The sequence below is a fragment of the Pieris rapae genome, chromosome 15, assembly GCF_905147795.1.
Source record: "Pieris rapae chromosome 15, ilPieRapa1.1, whole genome shotgun sequence".
NCBI classification, from domain to species: domain Eukaryota; kingdom Metazoa; phylum Arthropoda; class Insecta; order Lepidoptera; family Pieridae; genus Pieris; species Pieris rapae.
The window spans coordinates 9,688,172-9,706,631 of NC_059523.1; the positions used below are offsets into that span (position 1 = coordinate 9,688,172).

The 18,460-nt window shown below is 31.3% G+C and overlaps 1 protein-coding gene and 2 long non-coding RNA genes across 3 annotated transcripts; 1 reads left to right on the forward strand and 2 right to left on the reverse strand.

Annotated features, from left to right (window-relative positions):
* Positions 1-20: 20 nt before the first annotated feature.
* On the reverse strand, positions 21-13,283 carry LOC110995346 (NAD kinase 2, mitochondrial). The gene is made up of 11 exons (XM_045631381.1): positions 12,971-13,283; positions 9,670-9,781; positions 9,070-9,234; positions 6,725-6,826; positions 5,930-6,038; positions 5,018-5,127; positions 4,089-4,209; positions 3,136-3,269; positions 2,636-2,775; positions 1,734-1,859; positions 21-1,125 (listed from the first exon to the last, which is right to left on the reverse strand). Exons 1-11 carry the CDS (start codon positions 13,017-13,019, stop codon positions 1,007-1,009), a joined length of 1,287 nt encoding a protein of 428 aa, XP_045487337.1. The 5' UTR covers positions 13,020-13,283; the 3' UTR covers positions 21-1,006.
* Positions 13,284-13,696: 413 nt separating this feature from the next.
* LOC110995347 lies at positions 13,697-15,600 on the forward strand. The gene is made up of 3 exons (XR_006750712.1): positions 13,697-13,826; positions 13,939-14,109; positions 15,108-15,600. It is a non-coding gene; the product is annotated as an uncharacterized LOC110995347 (long non-coding RNA).
* A 714-nt stretch (positions 15,601-16,314) lies between these two features.
* On the reverse strand, positions 16,315-17,375 carry LOC110995350. The gene is made up of 2 exons (XR_006750666.1): positions 17,170-17,375; positions 16,315-16,860 (listed from the first exon to the last, which is right to left on the reverse strand). It is a non-coding gene; the product is annotated as an uncharacterized LOC110995350 (long non-coding RNA).
* Positions 17,376-18,460: the final 1,085 nt, after the last annotated feature.

The window sequence follows — 18,460 nt, forward strand, 5'->3', positions numbered from 1 at the left end:
TAGGAAATCTGGGGAGAAAATTTAAACAAACTTTTACGTAAATTTATTTCGTATATTAAACTATATACTGAAAAATAATTTATAAATAAATAATTGCAAGATCTTACTTTTGATACACTATTTAACAATAAAATCTCAAATAATTTTATGCTGCATTACGATTCTCAGAGGTTGGTTACAAGATTCGACAGCAATTATCAAGTATATAGTAAAAGAAAGTACTACAAGTTGAAGAAAATCTTGTAAGAAACCACCATGATTGTTATGTAAGTGGGTAGACAACATATTTATAAATGTACCCACACATAAATGTTTTTTCATATAGATCTATATAAATATAAATCTATAATAAATGGATAACAATATAACTTGCAGACATATATTAAATAACTAACGTTTGATCAACATTCATCTTGATTAACTATTTACTTATACCTAAGAGAAATAAAAAAGTCAGTCTTACTGCATAGTTCAACACTAGGTAAGTATTCACAGTCCTTAGAATAAATACAATTCAGAAGCTCGAAAAACTCAATATCACAAGACAATTTAGAAACTAAATTTATTTTATTTATGAAAGCCAAGCTTTTTTACTTTTAAGTTACTTTTTACTGTAGTGTTTAGGAATATAATAATTGTAACAGTCTGTATTGTAAACCCTACATAGGAATTGTTATGTGACAGAATTTAAAAATATTTGCATAGTTCACGCAGCTAAGTTTATTTGGAACTAAAGCATGACATTCGTTTTCGAATAGTATTCGTAAACGATTCCAAATACACTAACGTGTTCTTTTAGAATACGATATTCTCACTTTTGGCTGGACAAATGTTTTATATATATATAATATTAATAAATACTCACATGTGAGTACGTCAGTTTAATTCCAAAAACCTTCGCAAAACATAAGAAATGCGTTAACGATTCGATTAGACGTATAGTTTGTGCTATAGCTTGGTATTAAGCCTAGATTTTTGATTTACATATTACATTAAATGTCGGAAATTAATAAGGCAAGGCGTCGTCCATTTGAACTGTCATAAGTGAGTCTTCAGGATGAATCTCCAAAAGTGCCTGCGTCCCATCGTTGAATGGAAATGATACGCTCCCATCTATTACCAAGCCTAAAAATATATTTTAATTATCAATCTACATAAATTAAGTTATTTTGGTTTTAAACATTAATGAATTTAAAACAAATTTATTATCTCTTCACACTAGTCTAACTTTCTCAAAACTGATGTGACTCATAGAAGTACGCGTCGAAACAGTTATCTTACAATACCTAGTATACGTACGGACTAAAACATTTTTACCTACAAAGGCGCACATCCATATATTAAACTACCCATAAATATATAAAAAATAACCTTTTTTCAATTCATTCAAATCGAAGCTAAGTGAATAAGTTAGAAAAATTTACTTTTAAATTAATTTCTTAGTCTTAACTTTTGGTTCATATTTCTTTGGTTGCTTTTTGTTATAAGTTTATTGCATATTTTTATTAAGTAAGGGCGTGTTGAGAATTAAACTCAGTTAATAAGTAATTTGTAGATACAATATTGATTGCATTACAGTAGGTACATTTGAGTAACCTAGCATACATGCAACGCACACAGCGTTGCATGTACGTATACGCGTCTTGGCCGTAGTGCGTGTACGCCAACGAGTCTGTCGCGTTACAATTGTGATTATTGTGAGAACGACTACAATGTAATGTATTGAAACTCACCAGCATCGGTGCAGTGGCTCCGAACGGTGACGGCTTCGGCCCTGTCCCTGACCCTGAGACCTCGAGGGGCCGGCCATTCCTCGAAGGTTATGTACTCGCGGACGGAGTACGCTAATTGTTCGGAATCTGGGATTCGAAAGCGAAATAGACATTTATATTGCAATGTAATCTGTTTAACAATTATTATATAAAATATTTTTCCGATTTAACGAGTATTTTTAACAGTGTAATAAAATGATTACTTAATTCAGAAGTTCTGTGTTTAAGGAATATATTTTAAACTTTTTAAAATGGAACAATAGTGTGACTATAACTATTTACTAATATATGAAGTTGTATTGCTTAAATTAGCTTAATTAGACATTCAAATAACAGCCTAGCCTTTTAATTAAATAATTTAACAGTCTAACTAGCGGCCTGAAAGATATTCATTGTGTTTGGTTACACCATTTAATAAACTGACTGGTAATGATTAGACTATCGGGTACCAAATCCCCATTAGGAGAATTAGTATTTTTAATTATAATTTCTTGTCCGCTTTACGTCCTTGCGAACTGGTAGTAAATGTACATTTAAAATTAATGGCCTCCCTCAAAGGTCGGCAACGCACCGACTAAAACTGTGTGTCTATGGGCTGCGATGACTGGGCCTCCGGAGGCTCGTTTGCCTCTCTATTAAATATAAAATCTTTTCTCTCTCTGTAAGTGTTATTGTTTAAATATATGAATAAAGTTGTTTTGTCTTTAACTACTTAAGTAATTACTAAGTTTAAAAAATTCTTACTTATTTTAGAAAAGTAGTATTTGGAAATTTTCTGTTCATCGTGATGATGATAATATACTGTTGAAAATGTATCATATACGTAGTATACATTAATAAATAGATGATTAAATAAAGCAAACCTGATGGAAACATTAACTTGGTGTTGTACTTCTCGGTGACCTCGCGGGCCTTCTCCAAAGACGTGTCCAGATCGACCCCGTACTCTTCATGGAGGATCTTCATTAACTCCAGCACTGAGTGGGTTCTGAGGCAGTTTATGCTGAAAACATTCATCCATACTAAAATACATCCTTATTTGAACGGTTTTTTTTGAGATAGAGAAAGATTAGACATTTAAATTTAACAAAATTTTGAAAAAAAATATTAAATATTTTTTAAATTAATGTTAGCAAAAAAATTTTTTATATAAAATCTTTAGCTGTGGAACGCTCTGCCCTCAGCATAATGCCAGGGCCAATTACAACCACAGTACATACGCATTACATACTTAAAACGTAGCTTGTTGTTTAAAAAATTGTTATCTATAAATAAAATTTTAAATTGGCTCCAAACCATTACACCCAAATATATCATATTACACCCAAATATGTCACGAAACTTCCAGAAACGTAATTTGTACCTGTAATGCCACGAGGTACTTCCGGTTCCGGTTGTAACGCAGAGTCCGGAACTCTTAGTATGAGCCCATTTCCCATCATCTATCTTCAGACGGAGAAGAGACACCCGTGACGTCACACTCTCCCCTATAAATACCTGTAGGAAATCTATAATTCAGTAGGCTCATTTAAGTATCAATGATACCACAATGTTTTAAATAAATAATTATAACAAACTGTACATGATCTACAGAAAATAACACAATTATACTAATTTATTATTATTATGACCCGAAATAAGAATTCACTACAATTTCAGTTCTTGGGGTCAGATTGGAACCTATCTAGTGGCTCTGGCTATACTACCTTCACTGTACCATTAATTTATTTCTATTGTCAAATACTTATGATAATTAATTTTCATTAATTCTCATGAAAAGATATTAAAGATCACATATTTTCGCAATATAAAGCCTATATTATTATTATATTGCAACTAATATTTACAATAGGAAGACCAACAGAGCGATGGGCTCGATGGGAAGAAATTGGATGACGATGGCACAAAATACCAGCTTATTAATCTATAAAATGTTAAATGACTACATACACACTAACATTACATTCACTAAAATAAATTAATAATAGGTATAATAGACTCCCAAAAAATGTAAAAAGTGCAGGCAGCCTAGCAATATTTAAATTAAAAGACCATCTATTGAGTGATCCCAATCTACGGAAATGAAAGTTCATCCAAGTTTCTTTTTTTTTCAAATTGTAACGTTAGCATATAAGTGTTCTCATGTAAGTGACTAATGACTAATGAGAATAAATGTCTTTAAACCTAAATAAATTAGAGTGGAAAAAGTTGGAGGAGGCCTTAGTTAAAATTGTATTTATATCTATTTAATTTATGTAAATAGGATGTGGAAGAATAAAGGCTTATGATTAATATTCACAATATTATAATATTTACCTCGTTCAGAGCTAAAAACGGCAGCACCTTTGTGGCTAAACTAGATTTACTCTCCTCTTGAGCGTCGTTAAGTCTCGTAGCCGCTTCCTGGCTGTCTTCTTGGTTTGACACGGGCGGATATCTGGATTAACAATTTATTTATATAATATGTTGCTAAGCGCGAAACTCAAATACTATGATCAATAAGATTATTTTTTAAATTTTTTATTATTATTATTTTAATATTAAAAAATTAAACGTAAAATGTGTCATAATGAATAAAACCAATGAATAAACAAAGGTAGAAAATAAGAACATGAACAGAAGTACATACATGTTTAAAAGGATAATAAATGTATTTATGTAAATAAATAAATAAATATAATATAAGATGACATTTGCATGCCTATTTATATGTGGCGGATTTTTGTAATTTATGTAACTAATTGTAAGACTATTCTGGCAAATAAACGATTTGATTTGATTTGATATGTTGGTATGCCCACTAAAGACTTAGACTACGTAAAAAATCATTTCCTATGAAAAATTTTAACTTCTGAAAAAAATATTTTGTGGACGGTTCTCGTTCGTACTACTTAGTAGGAATAAAAAACCTAATCGTCAAAATATTAATTAGTTCCTATATGGCGTGAATTTAAAGTTAAAAGCTATTTTAAATGTAAATTTAAAAGTTTCCAAGACTAAGAATCTGGTCTGTTCCTTTCAGAACGATCGTTCTGAAAATAACATGTTCATCAACAAACGAACGAAATTTTAACTTTTTTCATTCAAACCCATCCGATGCTTGGCGACAAAAATTTCTATTCAAAATATTTTTTGGACATGTTCAAGATTCTGGGAATTTTGTACCGCTGTCTCTAATCAAATAAATCATGATTTTTCTTAATAAAAAATGAACAATATTTAATTAAGTATCAACAAATACTCACCTACAAAAATGCAGAGTGTGCAAATCAACGGGCGTGATCGTATCCAACAGTTTCGGGTCGCTCGTGATCGTCGTACGTATTCGTGAACGACGCATCCAACGAAACTTGCCCTAAAATATTTATTTATTTACACTTCGTTACACATTACAATATAAAAAATTGAACATAATTAAATGAAAAGGAAAAAACTGGCGGCCTTATCGCTTTCTTCTAGGCAACCACTAAGTTATAATTTTAACAAATGGATTACAGTTTAATACGTCTCAATTAGCAAAAGGCGTTAACTGACTTACAATTTATGAATTTATTGATAATAATAAAGTTTGAAAACGAACGTATTTAATCCCATTTACATAATTACACACAATTTTCGTACAGACCCACAGTAGAAAGAATCACAACACAAGAGGGTCTAACTTAACTCAATTAACATTGACAGTTGGACCTTGTGACAGTTGACAGTCGGAATGAAAATCTTTAATATAAATATCACAAGTTTGTTGCCATTTACTAACAATTAATTACAAATAAAAAAAAACTAAGGTAACAGATGTTACCATAACAATAAATGTGGAAATGGGTGAGGCACGTGGCAAGAGGAAAAAATAGTAGAGCAAAAAACTGGTGCCAAAAAAGGGAGGCAACTTAGAAGGTGAAAAGACCACATTGAAGAAACAGCAGGTGGCACACGGCAGAGAGTGGCACAGGGAAGAGAGGAATGGCGGGATTTTGAGGAAGCCTTTGCTAAAAAAGGGCACACACAGCTAGTGTATCTAAGAGGAAATGTAAATCTTTTCAAATGTAAATGTATCTGATTAAGGCTATTATTGTTAATATTAATAACATGATGAAGTACACAGACTTTTATTGACTACAAAGAACAAAAACATGTAGAAGTAATAAAAGTCTGACCTCCTTCAAAGCTTGTAGCGCACCCTTGAGGTCATTGGAACACCAGGTGGGCAGGCACAGGCGTCCCACGGACTTATGCGGCGCGCTGTTGAATCCAATCACTGGTTTACTGAAAATATTCAAATTGTATTTACTAATAAACAATTATTAATAAAATTGTATATAAATAGAACATAGTATTTGCAGGGATAACACTTTAATACAACCAAATTCCTCGGTTTAATACAAACTATTTATGTAACTAGGTCATGTATTATAGCAAATAGATATATTTAATTTGACTAAAAAATGCTTAAAAATATATGTTAAAAAACTGGTATCTTTTATGAATAATGGCTTTATTATAATGATTAATGAATCGTGAACATAGAATTTAGTATGAATTTGTACTTTTTAAATATTAATAAACTTTATTAAATTGTACTTTATAAACTCCTTACAAACGTTATGTAAAACACAGAACTTGGCGATTAAAAAGAGTGGCGGAGAGTTTATTGCCAGTTCTTCTCTTCAGTTTTACGCCCTTGTTTTGAGAACTGGCAGTCAATGAAAAAAAAATTTTTTTTTGTACATTGTATTATCTAATTGAATAAAAGATTTAGATTTTTTAAAACTTTAGTTTCAGAAATCCTAAAAAAATAAAAATAGGCTTCTAAAATTCTTCGTCTAATAACTTATTTATAACTAAAATAATAGATTTAAATTTTAATTTGAAACGACGTTTACAATAAACTATTCTTAATGCGTACGATATATGATTACATAAATACTTATATAACATTAGATAAGACTTACTTTGCGTCTCTGACCCTTGAAGCGGCGAGTAGAAATGTCCCATCACCACCACATGGGACAACTGCATCGCACCAATTTATCATTTCTTCGTTATATGTTAACCTAAAATAACGACATAATTTAAGTTAATCGGTACTTAACTCTATCCGAGTATTGCCAGATTACAACAAACCAACATAGCTATCTATCTTTATAATTATCAAAATAAATTTAAATACAAAAACTTTAAAAGTTTTTCATATGAAACTTGACAATATTGACAATGTTAAAATCATTGTGGCTTTTTTATAGCGTAATTGATGTTAAGTGATACCGTCACCCATGGACACTCAATGCTAGAGGGCTCGCGAGTGCGCTGCCGGCTTTTACGATAGGCAGCAGCTTAAGAATCTATATAATAATAATATTTATTTATTTTCTCACAAAAACTTACAAAACTTCATGCATGATAATATGTTACAATAATGTATCTAAATAATTGTCATTCTTCTTTGGAGTACTAAATTGTTATTGTTCATGTGAGACTGATGCCTGCTAAAGGTTTGAGCATCTATGTTACAGGTCATCAGGCCTCTGACCACTTCGGATCGACAAATGATAATAAGTAAAGAATAGACAATAAATTATAGTTACAGTAGGTACGATAACAAAATAAGAAATATATACATTTTTCTACAATAGTATAAACATAAGGAATATATATATTATAAGGAATATTAGATGTATGTGTTGTATATTACGTGTAATAATGACAGTGGTGATATTCAAATTTATCGAATAATCGCAAAATTTATCAATCTATAAACTACGCAGTAAAATTACGTAGTTCGCAATTGTGGTTATAATAAGGGGCTGATAAAGAAGAATGGAGTATAGAGCCTTCTATTCTCCTGTTGAAAATTAAAGAAAAAGTGAAAAACAGAACGAAGCCTAACAAAAGTAACAGAGGTTGAAGCACTCAAAAAAGGTAAAGTGGAAATACTTCAGTCACATGGCCCGCGTTTCTGATGACAATTGGGTTAAAATACCCTAACTTTTTTCTAGAGAAGAAAAACAGAGACGACACCCAGCGGAACCCTGAGAAGATAGGGACAAGTGGAAGAATACTAATAAATACAATAATAAACTTAATGTAATCCTTATTATACTCGAATAAATGCAATTCTTATTTATATCTATACTTATTATTATTAGAAGCAATGTTATGTATTTTGTTTATAACAAAAAGAAATAAACTACATTATTTCGCATTTAACGTAACATAATGTACACTTATGAACGTCAAAAAAAAGAAATATACATTAAATGCTTCTAATTTTACATTTACTGCCAGTTCTTAATATGGGGCGTAGAACGGAAGAGAAGAACTGGCAATAAACAAAATAAAATAAGTAAATATCCATCCGTAAGTAATCAATTTTTTTACAAGACCTATACATATAATATAGTAAAAACATACAACTTTAATACATATAATATAGGTCATATATACGAAACAGCACCAATGACAGTGCGTAAATAAAGACGATTAAATTGATAAAAAAACAGCAAATCGATATTGCAAAATCTATATCACTGTGTTATCGTGAACAAACACGCGGTGACCTTGTCCATTAACTTGTGTTGTAAATGTTTATTGTTTCAATTAATCGTGCACACGTCGTAATGCTTACACTAGCTTAGTGCATTCAGACCTGACGCGCGGGGTGTCACCCACCCTAATGATCGTGAGGATTTTGTTAGGGAATTAGGAAACTATATTTATAAATCTTGGAGTAAGATTCCTGCTGCACATATTGACAAAAGTGTGCCAATAACCAATCGACAGATTGTAATAGCCATCTGTCCATACAAGCTTTCAATGGTAGGTCGGATCGGTGTATGTGGGTAGATCTTTGTATGAAAATGACAGTCCAACCATGTCAATATAGTATCTTAAGAATTTAACTTACACCAGTTTTTAAAATAACAGCATTTGATATGTTTTAAACATAGGCATGTATATTTTAATATTATTTGTACGGATTTATTAACTTTATTTGGTTTATATTGATTATAAAATATGAGTGTAAAGAGCGAAGAGATTGCATTCTATACGTCGCCAAAAATGGATTGTCTAGTAGGATTTGGTTATTGGGATACAAATAAAACATCGTTGGCCTGTCACTCAAAAAACAATCTGAGATTGTGGATTAATTATTGAGTTCGGGCGTAGATGAATAAATGATTTTTGATTGATTTGATCGATTGAATATAAGAATACTAATAAATACAATAATAAACTTAATGTTATCCTTATTATATTGTGTGTAGCCGTCAAAGACATTATAAGTTATAACACATACCTACTAGCCATTTCAACTTTAACTCCCATTTCTTTCAACGCCTTAGCCACTCCCTCTTCAAAGGATTTCTGTTCATTATGATTCGACAGCATCGATTCATAGTCGGATCCACGATTCCGTAGTATCTTCTCTAGTTCCCAATTTGATATGTTGTCATGACTGTGCCTGAAATTAAAAACAAGATTTTACAAGACGTAATATCACCTGTACCTTATTCTGGAGACAACAAATTTAATTAAAAGGTTTTTTATTTTATTTTAAGCGGTTTTCTTGATGTAGCGATGTAGACGGCATTTTCTTTTGCGAACTAACGATAGATGTACCCTCAGAGATACGACCTACCTATACGCACCCACCAAAAATGGGTGTCTATGGGCTGCGATGCGCCTTTTACGGGTCCCGCAGGCTCGTTTGCCCCCCTATTTTATAAAAAATTTGAAGACACTTCCGCTCCAGATAATAAATATTTTACCCATCTTTTCATAAATTTATCAAGACACTTAGGTGGGATTAAACATTCAACTAATGAAGAATATAAAAACGAGGGTTTGCGACCCAGCCAATATAGCGATCTAATAATTCACACAATACTAAACATACTTTTCATATTCATATCTCGTGACCTTTGACACAATGAGGCATTTTTCCATTTTGAGTTTTTGCTCTTTCGATGCATGCTGACGACGCGCTGGTACTTCTTTACTTCTTAGACCTGGAATCAAGGATGTCACGATTTTATACAATAGAAATTTAATGTTAGTCGTTGTAACTTGATTTGTCAACCCGTTACTCGAACAATATTGGTCAATCCATATTGTAAAGTTTATCCGGAACTTCTTTACTATGAGAGAAGCCTGTTGGGGTGCAACGTGTAGCCATGCGTGTCTAACGCCCGAACCCAATAATTAATCCACAATCTCCGTGACAGTCGGTCGATCTCCTATCTGCATCCCAATAACCAAACTCCACGAAGATAATCGATTTTTGGCGATGGATAGAATGCAATCTCTTCGCACTTTACACTCATATTTAATAATAAATATAAACCAAACAAAATAAAAAAAACCGTACAAACAATCTTAAAATATACATGTCTATGTTTAAAACATATCAAATAGCTTTTTTAATTATTTTAAGAACTGGTGTAAGTTAAAATCTTAAGATAGGATATTAACCAAGTTGAACTGTCATTTTCATACAAAGGTCTATGTACATACACCGATCCGACCTACCATGGATAGCTTGTACCGACAGATGGCTATTACAATCCGTCGATTGATTATTGGCACAGTTTTGTCAATATTTGGATTAAGATGTCTATCTCAGATGGTCAAAAATGGATTGTGATAGGTTATTGGGTTTGGGCGTTAGACGATAGCGCATTCATATGGCTGCATATCGTTATTCTTTAGTTTCTTTAGAGTTCTCTCTCACGAATGCTATTCACTCTACACGACGCCTTATTCTATAATAAATTGTATTTATATAAACGAAGCTCTATTTACTTACAATATACCTGAGCTGTTTATCAGTATCATAAAACTCAACTAGTTTGTTTTGTGAAATTTGAAAACGCCTCAACAGAGAGCGATAAAATTAAATAATATTTAATCTATATTCGAAGTTAAATAATTGTGATAGGGCATTATCACACAAGTGTTATTCCAGTTGTTATCATCCAACTCTGCCCTCAGTGAATTCTTACCACTTATAACTTGATTTTAGTAAAAGGGCCTCGTGGAAATTTACACAAGATAGCCTCCGGTCAGTGGGACAGCGATGAGAGAACATTATGTGGCATTGTCTGTTATTGGAAAACTGCTGCATGAAATCACCAAATATGTATAAGAATATTTTTTTAAACTTTATTTTTAGTTAATATAGGCAATTCTATTTATGATCCAATCACCATGGACCGTGGTGTTGAAAGCATATAAGACCTCATAACCTAGTTGGACAAAATAACTAATTTTATGTTACTGATCTCGGTATTTATAATCTCAATTTAATATATATATATTTATAATATATATTTTCAATTGAGATTCTTGTTGTAAATTTAAGGTGTAACCTTATAAATTTTAGAATTGTACAAACTCTAATAAAAGTTGCATTTTGTACCAGAATTTAAATATACAAATCTTATTTAAGTTTTAATAAAAATACTTTTGTTTCATAACAAACTTTCTTGGTCAAAGTCAATATCAGTTATCAAATTGACAATGTAACAAAATTTGTACCCTAATTTAATCTATTATATCTATTGTGTATTTAATCAGCCATGCACATTCACGCGATTATAACATCATGTTTTAATGATTAATGAACAATCTAGAAATTCAAAGATATGTGTAAAGTGGCAAAATATAAATTTTTTATTTAGACTGTAGAGCCTGGCCTGTTCAAGCAACCTGGCTCAAGTTTTCTTGTGATTGCTTGCAGATTCTCATGTTTCTAAAATTTGATCATAATAATGATTACTATTATGTACCAATAATTGCACAAACAATTTTGAAATTTGATACATATAGAAGTATTCAACATTTATTCTTGATCCTAGATATAAATTATAAACAGGCAAAGACGCAATCTATGCTAGGGTTATGAAATAACCATTTATTTATATAAATTTATAGGCTGTAATGTCAATGGAATGCATCTTGATAAACTACATTGTAAGTGTATTTATTTTTAGCAAGTAGATAACAGGTTTGTTGATATTCTATATTTCACGAATGGATAGTTGTTTTGTATGAACAGGTTAAGTTATTTTTTTTCACAAAGGATTTTGTATGTAATTTTTATATGTAATGCATGTAACAGTTAGTATTTTATAAATCTATAACACTAATGTGGATAATTTAAACCAATATTTAACAATATATATACAATTTCTATTTAATGCAAGCTAAGCCTCACAGGCAATGCTCTGTCTACATAAAACCCAGAATATATTCTAGAATCAATTGAACAATCACAACTACAAAAACAAATTTGTGAAGGATAGTAGATTGCACATGATAAAAAATGCATATTGTTATTGACTAATTATCATGTTATTATGAAAATTCTAAGATATACTGTAGGTTACAGGAAATATGTTATTATTACAACATTAATTGATAAGCAAATGAATGATTTCTGTATTAATATTATTAAAACGTAAATTATTAATAGATATAAAAGTAATTATTGGTATGATCTGCTCATAAGGTCAGGAAGGTGACTGGATATTAGCAAGTCATATGTAATAGTTTATCTGAAATAATAAGACTATTTTATGAAAACAATGTCATTTTAATTATTATATCTAATGTGAACAAGAGTTCTTAATACATATAATAATTAATTTAAATCATTGGTTAACCAGTATTACTTCATCTAAAATTCTAACATTTTAAGGCATTTATGCTGTATCATCATATTGGTAGTTTGTTATAGGCACTAAGAAAATGTAAGGATACTGTTTTAATAATAATAAGTGGTTCAATAAAAAAACTATTATTTGAAATATAAAATGATAACGGGGTTGTTTTTCAACATATATCTTCAGTGTAGATAAAGCATTATGAATAACAATTAACAAATCAGTTATATGCAATAAAACCCAGAATTTTGATTAGACTAAAAATAACCTTGAAAATAATACATATGAATAAAAAAGTTTTATTTAATTTTGTAGTCCATTCTAGCATTGTCAGCATTAAGAGTTAGAACATAGCACAAGGTTTTACACATAGAAAAATAACCTGAGAATTTTTTTAGGATTTAAAAATACATTTAAATTAAAGCATTTAAAATTTAAATATGTAGCTATAGATACATATAGCATGTCTTTAAGTTTAAGTTATTTACTTTGTAAACACTTTGCGACTTTAGATAATAAATTGATAATACTTACGCCGCAATCCTTTCGCAATCGACACAGTAAAATTATTCAACACTGACATTCTTAGCACAAATTTTATCAATTATCAGACGAAAATAAATAATAATTCTTAGGAATAAAAACTTAGGACGCTCGTACACTTCAACAGCTGATTGTAAACTAATTGAAGCGAAGGCGTGGTCCCGATTTAAGGATTAATAAACTTATCACGAGACCAGAATAATTGATACCTTATCGTAGTTGTTTTCGCATAGAATTAAAAATTGAGTGAACACTAAACTCAATCAAAGTTTGGAATTCAGCGGCAGCTAGAAAGCAGAAACTAGAAATTACAGAACTAAGAACTAATTCATATGTCAATGTCAAATGGACTAACATATCATTCTTCTGTTAACTTGAAAATTGACATCTCCTATTTTATCCATATTTTTAAAACTTATTTTAATTTTTAACAATAATAATTATTAGTATATTATAGGATGTCATGTAATTCTTACGTACCAAGCACGCCGTGAAATATATAAAATAATATTTTATCACAATTTTGATGTCAAAGGGCTACATAATGTTTTCTTTAGTCGGCTTACACACATAGCTAACATTGATTTTGAACAATATGTTTCGTGATCTCGTTACAAACTCGTAATAAATTTGTAACTATCTCATTGAAAGTTATCACGTTCAAAGTTTCCAATTTCATACGCAAACGAATGACGATGACTCATATCACATATAAAGCGATAGGAGAAAGAATAAAATAGAACTGTTTGTCCAACAAGACGCATACAAATTAAATCACCTGCAAAGTAGCGACTGTATTTTGTTAACTATGCTTTTGAAATTATTAATTATTTGTATTATATCCCAAGTAATTGAGTTTATTATTTTTAACGCCTAACAAAAAATATTAGCTAAGTGACTGTGGTTTGTTTATATTTTAAAGTTAGTGTAGTATTTTCAAAGACGCTTGTTTTTTACAGATAACGTTGCAGTGGAGAATGCCGAATAGACCAAATAAAACCTATTTTAGAACTATAAGTTATAGTGTCCCTAAGAGGACACTCGGTGTCACTATCAAGCCCCGGCTATATATTGTCCCGACAATTTACAACAAATTAGAAACAAATTTGAATCAAGATTCTATGAAACAGGTAAATATTTTAACCAACTGAAATATAAGGCAAAGTTTAAGCTTCGTCCAAATATGTTGTCATTCTATAATTTAAATAATTAACAAATTTATTAATGTCCTCACAATGTCCGGATAAGTTCCAAATAAGCTATTACTTATAGGTAGGATAAACAGTATTTTTGTGTTTCACGACTGTCAGATAGCGCTATTCGTCATGAAACGTAAAGTATCTTATTCGGAACTTTTATCTCTCGAATAATTTATGTGATGCATAGCTATTTGTTACCTTATCCATACATTGTGAAACAGGTCCTGAATGTTTTTCACAAATTTTGTCAAGAAAGACTACCGATTACGTCACAACACAACTCTACTGTAAGACTAACTAATAGTGCTGATTAAAAATTAGAAGAATGCTTACTTGTAGAAGCGAACTAGAACGTTGTTTTCTCATATTCAAGGACGTTTTTAAGGACGCATTTCCCTGAAGGTTCCATGCCTATATCAGATTCCAGGCCATTTTTCATCAAGGAAACCGGAAGAATTAATTCAGGCTACGTAATTAATGGTTCACGTTGTCGCGTTTGCAATTAGTCGTATATAAAATAAAATAAATAAAGCCTGTTTTCGAGTAGGTACTACATAATCAGGATTACATTAAGTCCATGCCATTGTGTTTACACAACCTCAGGAGGAGTGTAGGCCTTATCCAAATTCTTACCCATGTCTTCTAATCTTAGCCACTATTTTCTAATTCCCGCTATCTCTTTTATTCCATCATCCCTGGTTTTTCGTAATAGTCAGGTAGGCGTCTTCTCTTTTTTCTTCCTTCTGGCCCAGTCTAAGTTCTCTTATTAAAAAAACCACAGTAAATACTGGGTGGACTAAACTTGTCGTTTTCTGCTTTTATTTTAGAATTTATATTGAGATAACACTTTCTGCGGCACCAGCAACAAAAAAGATAATCACGAAGTATGGAGGATTTTATGTTGTTTAATAAATTACTGTATTTTTCAGAACAGTTCTACCGTTATGGACGAAGATGAAATTCCAAATATATCTGATAAGACAGACGACGAAATTCTAGACGATATAATTGATGAAACGAATGGAAACGGCACTAGCAGTGAACATTTTTATGATGATTCTCCGGTAAATGACATTGTCTCCGAAAATGTAATGAACACTGATATCGAAGAAAGCAATGAAGATGCAGATGATTGAATTAAGTGGAATATTGGCAAATATATAGTTCATTACTAATTATTTAGTAGTAATTTACTAGTAACTTACGCTAGCTGATCGTTCCTTGTTTATAACTTGGAACCTAGATATTATATACGCCTATATATTATATTCTTTCTTAAGGAAGTACTGAAAAGTAAAGACTTCCCAATGATAGCTAAGAAAAAGGTGTTTAATCTATGTATCCTACCATGTGTCACATATGGCTTCCAGACTTGGGCATTATCTCAAAAAAAAAAAAAAAAAAACTTGGTGAAAGAAGCATGATGGATCACTGAGACATCGAAAAAGAGCAGAAGAGATAAAATCAGCGACCTAAATAAAGACCAAAACATTTGATATGTAATTTTTAACAGTTTGAATTCAATTTTACAATGAAGCAAATTATACTGTATGAACGCGAGAGACTCAAAAATTACTAAGCGTTATATTATAATGTGTTGCCGGAGTAAGGTTTATGTGTAAAACCAATATACTTACGTTTGTTGGTGATTTGATAAGTCAGTGAATTTTTGAATAAAGAATGGTTTTTCCCAAAATAGGGATTTTATTTTTCAACATTGTCTCCTTTTAATTCCATACATTCAGTTCACCGAATATTAATGATTCAGATGAAAATATTAATGATTTTATTCCTTCCAATAAATTTCACCACCCCTTTTAAAAAAGGGTTTGTTTCAATGTTGATTCATTCATCCAAAATATCATTTCACTCAGCCTTTTTTAAATTTGCCAACCGGAAGTAGTGGCAGAAGGCTAAATCGATAGCATATGGTCACTGCTATAAAACAATATAGGTACACGGGCGAAGCTGCGGTGGAAAGTATGTAAATTCAATATACAGCTGTAGGATTCTCTTTACAATTTTTTAATTAATTATAATATTTTAAATTAATATAATTATTTTAACCACGTTAATTAGAACGTGCTTGCTCAACGATTTCAAAACCTGACGATAGCATTTAAATAAAACAATAGGTTTGTTAAACGATATATATTCGTTCTAATCAAAAATTATTACAAAAAACAAATATTACAAAATATAGGAAGCTCTGAAATTTATTTGGTGACTCAATTTTTTTACATTCTTCTAAACTTTACAATTCATTAATCTTTCTAATTCGAGATTGGGGATCGCCATCAAATGATTGAGCTTAAAAATGATTGATTTTTACATAATTCTTTTGGACAAATATTTCTCTGAAAATCAAACTACTTAAACGACATAGGAGTAGCCCAAGGGATTACCACAACCGCATGCAACTGGTGCCACCGCGGGGTACCCCAGAGGTAATTTCTCAGCCAGCAAGCTGCTAACGGTGAGTAGGGAGAGGGTATCGGCCAGACTGTTAGCGACTGCGTTAGGTCCAAGAGCTGTAAGAGCGGAGAGGGCTGGGGCTACGGCAGGTCCACCGCAGGGTCCAGCCAGTGCAGCGGCTAACGGGCAGCCCAGAGGAGCACCAATAGGTGCCGCCACGGGAGCAAAGGCTGGTCCGCATGAGCGTAGGCACTGTGCGTTTACGCTCTGTAATACAAATAAACACTCTGAGTTTGTGTGATAATTTGAATTGTTTTAAGTAGGAATTAAAAGTAATTAAAGCAGTGGTTTGTGGTAAAATAAGTAAGTAAGCGAAGTTTAAAACCCCCCCCGGAAGTTATTTTTAGCGATTATAAAACCTTCATAATAAAACGTTCTACTGAGATTTCTGTATAATTTGTTGAAACATCATTATAATTTTTTTACCTTTATAATTGAAAAAATCAAAGGTTAGTAGAAAAAGGTCTGGTAATTAAACACAAATTATAAATAACAGTACATAATATGAAAACTTACCAGCGCAACAGCCTGTAAAATCACAATCACGAAGAAGGATTTCATTTTGTCAACTCAATAGAAATGTAATGAAATTAATTAATTAACAGTATTTATAGCGAACGTGTCACAATATTAACGAAATAGAAAATTGGTCAGTAACAAATTCTATTGAAAATTGATAAGATGCAGAAATGTGTTGTAAATGTTAGGAATTTTCTCGTAGATAGTTTCAGTAGGCTTTTCGTGTTTGTCAACTAGTTACATTACATAGTCTCATAAAAGACAGTTTATATGTTAAATAAATCGTTTAAATATTTATTATAAGTATATAATAGAGGTTGTATTAGTACTATTTACTATTATTACTTATAGGTATTGTTTATATAGTTAAGACTTAAGAGCCGCGTAAAAACTTAGTAGCTTGGGTGTATTCTCAACGTTAAGGTCCTGCCTTCGAATCACAAAAAATGAAATTACAATTTTCTAACAGTGTAAATTTTTTTGTGCGAATTTTACAGAAGGAACACAAGATTGGCATTGAGTGTCCATGGGCGGCGGTTTCACTTAACATCAGGTGAGCCTCCTGCCAGTTTGCCCCCTGTTCTATAAAAAAAAATTGAGAATTCTGAGGCTGATTTTATAAGAACAAACAAAGGAATAGCGAGGTTTAGTATTTTCGGCTCGTGTGTAATAATTTATAGCATTTTGATTTTTGCAGTATAACGTGGTATTTTATTAAATCTTATGGGTCAATTTTAATAAGTTGCCCCGGCAGGGGCAACGGAATATTGATTTCCCAATAATAAAATGAAGGTAATTTTATTCTAGTGCTGTCGCGGACCACAATTTACAGTTAAAATAAATGAAAAGACTTCACACAAAAGCTTGGAAATTGTTCTTATAAAAATTTTGCGAATACCAACTAACTTTGTCGAATTGTGTAATTTTTATACAAATCTTAAATAATTTACATTTTTTGCTATAGAGTCTATTTTAAATTTATTCTTAAATATTCTAATTGTATTATAAAATGAAACAACCAATTTTCAATTCAAAACAATACAGTCTGGTTTTCATGAAATCAAAACAAATTTATACAAGGGGATCCAAACAATGTGACGTCATCATAGCGGGTTGCACATGCGCATAGGAACGGTTGTTTCACACGGGGCTAAAATTGGAGCTGAGATTCGTGTTCTGCTTAAATATTATTTTCTCTCAACGAACTACGTTATAATCGTTCCTCATGAACTCCAAAACTCTGAGTTCAGTTAAATATTGAACAAATAAAATATTGAGGTATATAAAC

Excerpts from the sequence above, each read along its gene's own strand:
- LOC110995346 (XM_045631381.1), bottom strand. The coding sequence starts at position 13,019 with ATGTCAGTGTTGAATAATTTTACTGTGTCGATTGCGAAAGGATTGCGG. Across the intron at positions 9,235-9,669 it reads ACGAGATATGAATATGAAAA|GCACAGTCATGACAACATAT; the intron begins GTATGTTTAGTA and ends TTTTAATTTCAG. Across the intron at positions 6,827-9,069 it reads AAAGTTGAAATGGCTAGTAG|GTTAACATATAACGAAGAAA; the intron begins GTATGTGTTATA and ends TCGTTATTTTAG.